The 11,626-nt window shown below is 45.5% G+C and overlaps 1 protein-coding gene and 1 long non-coding RNA gene across 4 annotated transcripts in view; both read right to left on the minus strand.

Annotated features, from left to right (window-relative positions):
- LOC102699260 (macrophage mannose receptor 1-like) overlaps positions 1 to 8,568 on the minus strand; it is a 32,059-nt gene extending 23,491 nt beyond the window's left edge. The window contains exons 1-7 of one of the 3 annotated variants that reach the window (XM_069198854.1): positions 8,415 to 8,568; positions 6,984 to 7,038; positions 5,239 to 5,625; positions 2,897 to 3,247; positions 1,959 to 2,050; positions 1,365 to 1,464; positions 331 to 1,031 (exon numbers count right to left, since the gene is read on the minus strand). In XM_069198854.1, coding sequence (XP_069054955.1) covers positions 994 to 1,031; positions 1,365 to 1,464; positions 1,959 to 2,050; positions 2,897 to 3,247; positions 5,239 to 5,625; positions 6,984 to 7,020 — 1,005 coding nt within the window. In that variant the 5' untranslated portion in view covers positions 7,021 to 7,038; positions 8,415 to 8,568 and the 3' untranslated portion in view covers positions 331 to 993. Of the gene's footprint in view, positions 1 to 330; positions 1,032 to 1,364; positions 1,465 to 1,958; positions 2,051 to 2,896; positions 3,248 to 5,238; positions 5,626 to 6,983; positions 7,780 to 8,414 lie in introns of those variants that run through there. The other 2 variants (XM_069198856.1, XM_069198855.1) reach the window with 2 other exon arrangements.
- A 388-nt stretch (positions 8,569 to 8,956) lies between these two features.
- Positions 8,957 to 11,535, minus strand: LOC138243315 (uncharacterized). Its single transcript, XR_011192101.1, has 2 exons — positions 10,918 to 11,535; positions 8,957 to 9,443 (listed from the first exon to the last, which is right to left on the minus strand). It is a non-coding gene; the product is annotated as an uncharacterized lncRNA (long non-coding RNA).
- Positions 11,536 to 11,626: the final 91 nt, after the last annotated feature.

The following is an 11,626-nucleotide window of genomic DNA, read 5'->3' on the forward strand; positions in this document are numbered from 1 at the left end:
GCTGATGACATGAATTAGACAGGAGAAAGGTTGCTGGAGCGTCAAAGTACAGGTGTATTCTGGGAAAGCTCAGCTGTCAAGCCCAGTGGAGAAGTGTTCTCCGAGCCACAGGCCTGGCAGGAGCCACCAGTGTCTGGAGGAGTGGGACATCACCAGACGAGATGGCAGCTACAGAGGATCTTATGAAGAGTGAACAGACAGATGATTCTGAGAAATGACAGCACTTCTGAGCAATAACTGGGGGTGAGGTGTGGAGACGTGCAAGAACGCAGGCCTGGGGGCCTCAGTACAGAAGAAGTAACCCACAGAAAGATGTGCTGCACGCTGAGCTTCCTGTTGTCTGAGAAAGGAAGTGAAACAGGTGAAAGAGGTGTGTGACAGTTACAAGCCTGCTGTATCGCATTCAGCCTTTCGTAGATTACAATCTTATTGAAAGCCCCTCACTTGTCTAGTTTTAAATGTAACCTTCCAGGTGATCTCTGGGTTTCAATTTAATCTAAATCTGTTTGCATTTAACCCTTTATTGCACAATTATTTGACCACAGATATCAATACACTTTTTATTGTGCAACAAAAGACTGGTGCCTTTTGTGCTAGAATCTGATCTGTTAAACGATTTCTTAGAAATACATTTTATTTTACTTTACTATTACTGCATGCATTATTCATACAAACATTACACTGCAGAACTAAAATGTGACTAAATAAGCTCAGTCAGCTTGACTAAGTTAAAAGTGGGTGAATAAATTGACTATGGCTGATGGACGTTACAGGAACAAGTGAAAGTGTTTCTTTTCTTCTCTTTTCCTGCGTGTTATCTGGAGCACAGTCTAACAGATTTTGTTTTCTATTAAAAAAAACACGTTATAAATAAGACATCTAACAAAATATCAAACTATCACCAAATAAAAGCGTTCTCTTAGTGTTAGATGAAAGAACAGTGTTCCAGTTATCCCAGAGCAATCCCAGACAGCCAGAGTGAGGAGACTGCAGTCAGACTGGAGCACTGTCTCCCCTGCAGTCACACTGCCCTGTGGACACAACACACAACAACACAGATTGGCAACTTCACCAGTAAAAAAAGTGAAAGATTTTACACACATTATACTGAGAGAGCTGGACTGTACACCTTGACAATTGTACTGAGGGAGCTACACACTACACATACTTCACTGAGAGAACAGGACCCAACACACACCTTAATGATAGAGCTATAGATTACACACACCTTGAACAGAGAGAGCAAACACACACTCAGTACTGGAAGAGCCGGACAAACCAGTAATCAAAGTGTGGTGAGTCCACACTCAGCACCACAAAGACACTCTGCAGTGACTGTGTGAACCTGGGGTCCCATATCTCACCTTCGTCTTTCTCAGGGTGGAAAACCAGCCCATCCTTCTGCTCTTTCCATTTCAAACTGGTTCTGTCCATCACAGTGTGCCTGGACAGCAGCCCCCTCATCTGGACAGAGAAGAACAGCACAGACTGCCTGAGAGCAGGGCTGGATCTGGACTGGAGCACCAGCCAGCAATACTGATCCATCACCCTGAGTGTAACTAGTACAGTCTGTACACAGATCCAGTAATATTCACACAGTCCTGATCATTATAGATATATAATTCTCCACACTGTACACTGATCCAGTGATATTCACACAGTCCTGATCATTATATATATATATCATTCTCCCCACTGTACACTGATCCGGTAATATTCGCACAGTCCTGATCATTACAGATATATAATTCTCCACACTGATCACTGATCCAGTAATATTCAAACTGTCTTTATTATATAGATATATAATTCTACACACTGTACACTAGCCAACTCAATACACTCAGTGGGGTCTCTCTTAACCCAGGTTAGACATGAGCCCTGTCCAAGCTCTGTCACACTTAAGCACATAAAAACCCTGATCAGGATTCCTGGCTCTGAAGGCTGGCAGCACCTACCTGGTTTAAGAGAGATTCTCTCACTCCAGGTTCATTAGGGTTCTTCCCTTTCTCCAATTGGAGTCCCACACGCATCACCACTCTCTTCTTCTCTGTGGAGGTAGAGATGGACAGGTAACCAGCCTCTCAGAATTACTGAAGCACTCTGATGCACTTTATGATACTGCAGTTGCCATCTGTCGAGACCGTTCGGATCCAGACCATTTGAAATGACTCAGGATTTAGATGCGTCTGAAAACCCCACACTCCTGGGAATGATGGGAATTTTGGCGCTTAATTCTGCAACCGATTTGTTCAGGGTCTTAAGATCCAGCTCAGCATTATCAAACCCCTGAGAAGTGGATAAGGGCACTTCTCGTTGAGGAAGAAAACGTGAGAGAACAAGATAAATATGGCGATGTACAGATCAAGGAAGAACTGTGCTTGATAGTTTATCTGTTTTCCGGCATCCAGACAACAAGGAGGGCTGAGGACCAGAGAGAGTCACGATCACCCCCTACAGTGACCAGCAGAGAACAAAAGCACTTGACCCAGACCCCAGAAACAAGAACCAAGAAAATACACAATGAGAGAACCCAGAAACAAGAACCAAGAAAATACACAATGAGAGAACCCAGAAACAAGAACCAAGAACAAGAAACAATGAATACAGTAGGAGCAGGGGGGTGTATGACAGAACCCCTTTAATTAAAGGCCCTTCCAATGAAGGTTTTGAGTCCAGATCTGAAAGAGTTTCGGGAAGGTGCCTCTCTGATATCCTTGGGGGTAAGAGACCCAGAAAGATCACTGGAGAGCTGAAGCGAGGTCTGATGGGGAAGAGTGAGATTTCCCTGGATGAAGCGAGATGCACGACAACGCGAGATTGACCCCCCCCCCCCCCCCCAAGATCACACCAGCTGTGTCCTCCCTCCCTCACGTCAACCCCTCGATCGAATCACCGCTGAAGCAGAAGAAGGGCAGCCTCTGATCGCAGCCGGTGCCGTTCCAGTACCCTGCCGAGCTGCCCGCCATCAACAGTGAAGCACAGTCCTCGTTTCCAGCAGCATTGTCAGGGACGCCGTCTGCCCAGTTGCGGAAAGCGGGGTTGCTCGGGCTCGACCACTTCCAGGGCTCCATGAACAGGCCGATCCAGACGTAGTTACCCCGCGCCGTCAGTCGGATCTCCTCGTTCTCGCTCTGGTTCCTCACGCTGGCCAGGTCCGTGTGGTGCTCCCGGCAGGACCTCTGGGCTGCGGTGAAGTTCTTGTTCGTTTCTATCAGGAAGTAGCTCCCTGCAGCGTCGCTGCCCTCTGTGAAAACAAGTCCGAACCAAAACCCGAGAGTCTAAATCAGAGGTGGGGAACGTCCAGCCCATCCATCTGGTCTGGCCCTACCAAGGCAACCACAGGTGTAGAGCTTGGCGATAATTTCGATGACGATAATTACCGCGATATAATTTTAACAAAAGTTCGATGAATGTTCACGCGTTGCGCAGGATATGCGCATGTGCCCAAAATACTGCGCGCGTGTGTGTTGCAGACCGGGCAGCTAACAGATTTGTTTCATGTTTCTGCTGTTTGGCAAGTGTTGCGTTCTTAAAATAAAAGAGTTGTTTCATTTACCAATTAACTGTCTGGTTTCTTCAACTTTCACTCAGGAGGAAAAAAAAAATCTGCCTTTAAACTTGAAAGAAATAATGATTTGACATTTACCGTGATAAAAATCGATATCGACCGATATGAAACTTATCGGAATAATGGTTTTGGCCATATTGCCCAGCCCTACACAGGCGGGACTTGAAATTCAATAAACCTAGAAGCTTTTTTCATAGCAACAAATTTATATTAAGTGAATCATAACGTAAATTTTGAGGGACAAGCAAGGAACGTCCATTACAGAATAGACAGGACACATACGAGTACATGACGGAACAGACACGCATGCTTCTCGCCAGCTGCCTGCGGCCCATCTGCCTGTATTGCGGTGACTCAGAGGACAGTAAGTGCCAGGCAGGCTGGGAGTGTACAGGTTGCGAAAGTGTTAACACACTGTGTTTTACGAACTGCGGGATGAAGTCAAGCAGTTCATGGAGGTGAAGGGAAAACCCGTCGGGGAACTCAATGATAGCAAGTGGCCGTTTGATGGACTGCGCTCCAGACTGACCGACGCAAACCCGGAAAAGCAGTTGCGAGCAGCAACATCATCAATGCCAGCTAACATCGCACGCCTCGCCAAAGAGAAGCAGCTCCAGCCATCCCATTAGGGGTGAGTTAATTAGATGTTTGACCAAATATAGCAGGCTAATTTTGAATGGCCCGCAAATGATGTTATAAAATATCCAAATGGCCCTTGGCAGAAAAAAAGGTTCCCCACCCCTGGTCTAAAGGATCCAGACTCTTCAAATTCATTCCAACCGCTGCGTCAGAATGTTTCGCGAGAGTAACGGTCTTGGTCGCGTCGATTCAGGAAGTATCTCTTTGGATCACCCCAAGCTACGAACCAGAACCGAGGAGCCTAAACTCCCCGAAATGACCCTCCTGGCGTCAGTTCTGTCAACTGACGCGTCGGAAAGATAGGAGTCACAACTGTAGGAGCTGCAGGAAAAAAATGGGCCATTAAGATTTGTACAAGTGGCCACATACAGAGAGTGATTTTTTTTTTTTTATGAGCACTTTAGCACCATGGAAGCAGCCAGCAACTGAAGGGTTAAGCCTTTGCGTGCAGTAATTGTCACGTCAATTCAAGCGCACAGGCTCTTATTTCAGCAGGGAAGTGCTTTATATGGGTTTGAAGACAATCTCTGCAGCTCACAGCAGCGGGCAAAAGGTGAAATTCAGTTCTCCCATCATGCTACTCTTTCCAATTATCGCAACACACACACACACACACACCAGTTCACCCAGCCAGCATCTAATACAAACGTTTGGGCTCTTACTGCACCAGGGAAGTGTCTTAAATACAGAACAAATCGCAAAAGCTCACAGCAGTGGGCTGCAGGTGAGGGAAATTCAACTTGTCTTCCATCATTCGACTCACTATTACTGTACTCACTATTACTATTGCTATTCGACTATTATTGGACTGTAGCCTGAGCGGATAATTGCAGGTCACACACACACACACCAGTTCACCAGGCCAGCGCCAGGGAGGACCTGGACAGAACATGCAAACTCCACCCAGAAGGTGACCGCCATCCGAATCGCCCCCCTAGACAAACCGAGGAGCCAGACGAGCCATGGGAGACCGTGCACAACTCCCCTCAGAACGGGCCCAAACTCAGATTGTGCCGCGTGCAACGCACCTTGATAGCAAATGAAATAAAAGGAGCAGCTGCAAGGATAGTCGTGCCACAGCCCCCTGCTTTCCATGATCCCACAGTTTTCTTTCCCTCCATAATTCTCTGGCTGTCCTGTAGCCCAGCTGGTGAAATCCGATCCATTCCGGTTGTCAAGACGGATGTTCCCCATGGACCACTTCCAGCTCCACTGGTCCCAATACAGTCCTATCCAGCCGGCATATTGAAGAGGATTCCCCGCAGTCTGGAGGAGTTGCTCGTTGTCCTCTGGGCTGTCAATCACAGCCAGGTCAGTGTAGTTCTCCCTGCAGTAACTCTGGGCTTCGGTCCAGTTCTTCTCCAGGCTCACAAAGTGATACTGACGAGCGCAGCAGGAGGGGACACCCCAGAGCCCTGGAGAGAGAGAGAGAGAGAGAGAGACACACACACACAGGACACATCAGTGACCCCAAACCCTCCAGAGACACAGAGGAGGACTCGAGCAAGCGTTGATATTAAGTGCATAGATCTTCCTGCGAGTCTCTCTCGACGCCCCGATGCCCTTGCAGATCTTGAATCCTTGCATCGGGGCCCGTCGTGGTCATCGATATTCAAGACCGAAAAGATTCAGTTCCTTCAACACACTCCCCGGGATGGATCTGGTAAATCCCTCCTAGACCGATACCAGAGCGCCTTAGTACTGTTTTACTAGTCTGTTGTACAATATAAACATACCACTGCCTGCGATTTTAATTCTGTGCTTTTAACTTCGTATCCTAGCATTGCGTTCGGTTTCTAACTGTGTGTCAACATCCACCCCTCAGTCTTCTCCATAAGCAGCCTCTCCTGGCTCGGCCTTCCCCATTTGGCTTTGTTTGGGTGTGTTGCCTGCCCTGCAGACCCCACATCTCGTCCATGTTCAACCTCTTCGGTCGTCATCATCATATGGAACTGAATCTCTGTGTATTTCCTCTGCTGCTTAGACAGTCTGCTAATCCTCTGAATTGGGTGCGATCTGGACTAATCAGGTGGCTCGTGGACTCATTGCTGATGATCATCGATATAAACCTCATCAAAGTATTCATCCCCAACGTCTGAGCTTAACATTAAGAGTTTCAAGCAGGACTTTATTTTGAGCATCTATGCAATCTACTCTTGGAGCTTGCAGGATGCAAATAACTTCCAATTTGCATTTAATATTCAGCTGTGAAGCCATAAAGATTTGCAAAGTTCGGTGTCTGAGTGTTGACACAATGACAGCATTGTGGTTTCTGCTCAAAGCTGGCCCGCATACAGGGAATAGAAAGTCATGCGTGACCAATTCAAGCCATCACACAGGACTGGAAAAAATGGGATTAACTCCAATGATCTGGTCAGGTCTTCCTCCTTCTTGTGTTCATGGGGGAGATTCTTACTTGTCTGCAGTTGTACTGGTTAGGACGGAGGTCATACTGGTTTCATAAAGTGATGTCACAAGAATAGGACTTCAGTATCAAGTTCCTTCTCAGGGGGATCATTACAAGATATAAATGAACTGGCTTCATCCCTCTGCTCTCCTCCCCACTGAGAGCTGGTGTGTGGGGAGCGTTCTGGCGCACTATGGCTGCCGTCGCATCATCCAGGTGGGGCTGCACACTGGTGGTGGTGGAGGGGATCCCCATGACCTGTAAAGCGCTTTGAGTGGAGTGGCCAGAAAAGCGCTATATAAGTGTAAGCAATTATCATTATTATTATAATTAAGAATGAAAAGGTCAATAATAGGTGACACTGACCTGTACAAAGCAGGGTGAGATATACATTCCTCAACATGATTCTGAGCCCCCGGACCTGCAAACACAGATAAATTAGGTTAGGACTAGGTTCACATGCACCGAATAAAAGAGCACGGTATGTTGACTAAATGGTTTAAGTGTACATGCTGTTATATCAACAGAACCGATTGATTTTTAATTACAGCACAGCATGTCTCTGTAGTTTTGTTGCGTGTTGTCAAATGCAGCCTCATTTTAAACCTCTGTCACTGGCAGCAATTCCATTTCTAGTTTCCAGTCAACAGCAGAAAAAGAGGCCCACCATCGCTGTTTTTCTAGGAATTACCAGTCTGTGTCGAGCTTTCTGTCCCTCTGCCCTCTTAGGAACGAACCGTCTCGATCCCACTCCCTGTCTCCATCTGAGAAGAACGTTGTCTCTCTCCCAGCTCTGGGATTTACGTCAGTGTGATATCATCTCACTGACCCTCGAGCCCTTAAAGTCCTATCAGTTCTCAGAACCTCTTAATCCCAGACTCTGGTGTAAAAGTAACCTGCCTTCATATATCTGCTCTATTCAAACTCTATTCAAATTCTATGGTCTCCTTTAGGGTAGCCTATTCAAATCGCATTGGTCTGCTACCGTCACATTCAAATCACCCAATTAGGGCAAAGAACCTCTTTCTAACAGCCTAGGGGTTGAGTGGAGGTCAGGGCCTGGACAATCTGTGATCCTGGGAAAGGAGCTCAGCCTATTAATCCTTCACTCTCAAGCTCTCTGAGTTTCTCCTGGGATAGAGTGAAGAGGCGGAGTGATCAAGTGTGTTATTGTTTTTCTCCGTGTTGAGCTGGTTTCTTGAATAAAAGTCTTCTTATTCGTAATACTTATATAAAAAGACGGTATAATATTAACATAATATATAAAAATTAAAATCAATTCGACAGAATTATTATTCAAGTAGCCTAGGTAGGCTTTGTGCAAGTACATAATATAAATGTAAGTATATAATATAAAATAAAGACAGTATAATATCAACATGATATATAATAATTAAAATCAATTAGACAATTATCATTCAAGTAGCATAAGTAGGCTTTATGTAAGTATATAATATAAAATAAAGGCAGTATAATAATATATAATTAAAATCAATAATATACAATCATTCTTCTTCAAGTAGCATAAGTAGGCTTTATATAAGTATATAATACTTCTATAAAGACAGTATAATATTAACATAATATACAATTAATTAATATAGAATTATTAATTATTCAAGTAGCATAAGTGGACTGCAAAGTAACAAGTAAAAGTTTTATTCAATGCTGAAAAGGGAAGAAAAAACCTTTACTTGTTCCAAGTGATAAGGACTACTTTCCCCTCTCCAGCCACTTGGTGTATAGTGAAGAGAGAAAAAAATTCAAAAGAAATGAAGAAAACACTAGACAACTTACCGGTTATAGGAGCAATTAAGAGGACCTGGTTGCGATCACTCCCGAGATGGACAGACCTCCCACCCCTCCTCACTGGACCGGATCTTCCTCAGGCCTGCCCAGCATGTGGAGGTCAAATCATGGAAAAGTCTGACCCCTGGCTATCCTGCTTCTTCAGGACGGAGGATTCCAGTTGAACTTTGTCATCGTCCTTACACCACTATAGTGAATCATACTTACACGAGTATAGTGAATAGTGTTTCTCATTAGTGTCTCAGTGTATAAATAGAAGATGGCTGAAGAAGGCCAGGTCCGTTCTCAAGGACCCCCAGTCACAAACTGTTGTCCCTCCTCCCATCCCATAAACGGTACTGAAGCATTTCGGTCCAAGTCCAACAGACTACGGAACAGCTCCTACCTCCAGCAGTCAGACTGCTGAACAGCCCACCTGCGGCTCCTTCAGCAGATCACCTGTAATGACTACAGGGACTCACAGTTTTCACTGTATTCAGCATAACCGCACTACATGTATATATTACACACACACACACACACACAACAGCTCTATTCATATTGAGTTTTATTCAATTTAAAAAATGTTACCTCAACTTTGTGATTCTTATGAGCTCACAGAAAGAGACATTTTATTGCCAGCAACTACTACTGTTGCTGCTGCTGCATGCCGTATTGTTGTGCATTGGATCAATACACTTCGATTTGAACAGCAGACAGGAACAATAACAGTGTAAACGACAGTCTGGTGCCAGTGCACAACTGCCAGAAACTGCGCAAATGCACAAACCGAGAAAAGTAGACAAACGGGGCAAAAGCAATTGGGCGAACAGTGCAGAAATAGTAGCGATTGATAAATAGTACAATTTCGGCTTACACTCGGTTGTCGTGGGTGTAGTGGTACAGTCATTGGGGGTACAGGAAGCGAGGAGAGGTCAGAGGACGATGGGAGGGAGCGGGGGCGTCACCAGCTTGACGGCTCGGGGGAAGAAGCCATTTTGGAGTCGAGCTGTGTGCGACTGGAGCATCCGGAACCTTCTGCCAGATAATAGGGGGGACAAGATACGAGTATGAAAGGCTGTGTCTGTGATGTGCAGGAGAAGCCTGGCTGTTTCACCTGGTTCTGATCCAGACGTAGGCCAGTCCTGCTGAGAAGGCAGATATTCAGAACCGGTTCTGCCCAGAAGAAATAAAATATTGTTGAGGTTGTTGGTCTGGGACACTATTTTCGGTCAGCAGAACTTTTTTTTTTTTTAAGTTTGCAAAACTGCTTTTAAAAATAGAAGAAACACACCTTAGGCTTCTGAAAGAAAACGTTTTATTTCCTACTGCCGAGGGCGGCCCCAAAGCCGAAAAAGGTGCCGTTTTCTTTCTCCTCTTTTCAGCGTGGACTTAACCCATCACACGTTTTATTGACGACGCACAACAGAACAAACTAAAACGGCACCAAAAAAAATAGCAATTAAATGATCGACGGAAAATACCAAACGTTAAAAAAGTCGCACTTTGATTCGGTTGAGTATTTTGTAGAACAGATCCCAGACTGCAGGTTCCCCCCACTACTACACGAACCCCCCAAAAAGCCGGAGTGCAATTTGCCAAAACACACCTGAATATACTAAAATCCTCCTGGGAGGAGGAAGAGCGGGTCCGGTGAACAGATGAGACCAGATTAGAGCCGCCTCCCGGTTTACAGAAAACAAAATGAAGCCTTCAAACACCTTCCCTACAGTGAAGCATGGCGGAGGTTCAGTAATCGGGGTTACTTTTTTTTGCCAAAGTTTAATTAAATGCACAACGACACAGCGGGCAGCAGTAGTTTGCGGGCAACGAAACGTCTTTTCTGCGGGCTCACCGGTGGAGGGGGACAAACTTAAAGTGGTTTTTATTTATGCTTAACAAAAGAACACAAAATTACAATCCAAACAAGCGTACATATAACAATTCAAGACAAAAAGATCGTCAGGGGTACATATTACTACATAGATTCAAGTTATGAAAAAAGATTAAACGCATTAAATTGAAATAATGCCCGCACCGCTTTCAGATTTTTGCACTTCGAAATCTGCAAATACCCCCGTACATCCAGTTTAAAATGCTCAAACAAAGGGTTCTTTCCAGACCACTTCATTTTATGTATATAATAACGTGCCGTTATAATAATTAAATTTAGTACAAACAATTTTAATATTGTTTTCGATGGGGCTGAAACTTTTCCCATCAAAACAAATATCACTATTGGTCTCTTTTTTTTTTTTAAATAGAAGTCTGCAACTTAATCCAGAACATTTTTTACCCGGGACATAACCAAAACACATGCTGAATAGTTTCAGGGCTATTGTCACAAGTTTAAAAAGTTACAAAAGGAGGTTACAGAAGACATGATCGTCACGGAAGCCGGGTCGGTCTCCCGTGGAGAGTGGAATTTAGACCCCCCGCCACGCCAGGCGGCGATTCGGGGAAAAGACAGGGTTCAGGGAAGACACACGCGGGGGGGTTTATTGGGGCTTACGGTGAAGTAGGGAAAATCCGTAGGCAAAGATATCCAGGGACTTCCAAAGGGAAGTCAGGAAGCAGTCCATAGCCGGGACATCCATCGGGAGACAACCAGAGACCAAGAAATACGGAGCTAAGTGGGTCTGGAAGCATTAACAGGAGGTTGGGGGCGGGGGAGTATACTTAAATAGTGAAGCTGAAACAAGGCACACCAGGTAATACCGCAGGCAGTCATTAAGAGAACTAATGCGAGGAGGTTGGAGCGCCCTCTGGCGGAGAGGATGGGGACCGTGACCATAAGAGCGCAATAGAAACTGAATAAAATGAACTCAGCCCGGGCTCAATATCAACAGAGCTGCGATCTGGCCAGGGGGTGTGCAGTACGTTATGTCCAAGTAGTGCAGTTATGCTGAATACAGTGAAAACTGTGAGTCCCTGTAGCCATTACAGGTGATTTGCTGAAGGAGCTGCAGGTGGGCTGTTCAGCAATCTTATTGCCTGGAGGTAGGAGCTGTTAGGAAAACCAGCCCCCTAAGAGTGTGCGTTCTTTGTCTGTCTGTCCTGTGATCATCCGGCTTCTCCTCCCAGACCTCTCCCACCTTGTGCCGTTTTTTTTTTTTTGGGGGGGGGGGGGGGGGGGCGTTGCCGAGACCCCTTCTGCGCCCCTTTAGCGGTGGCTTCTGTGGCCCGAAACGATACCGGGAACACTTTATACAGGAGTAAAA

This window comes from Lepisosteus oculatus, chromosome 14 (assembly GCF_040954835.1).
Source record: "Lepisosteus oculatus isolate fLepOcu1 chromosome 14, fLepOcu1.hap2, whole genome shotgun sequence".
Taxonomy (NCBI): domain Eukaryota; kingdom Metazoa; phylum Chordata; class Actinopteri; order Semionotiformes; family Lepisosteidae; genus Lepisosteus; species Lepisosteus oculatus.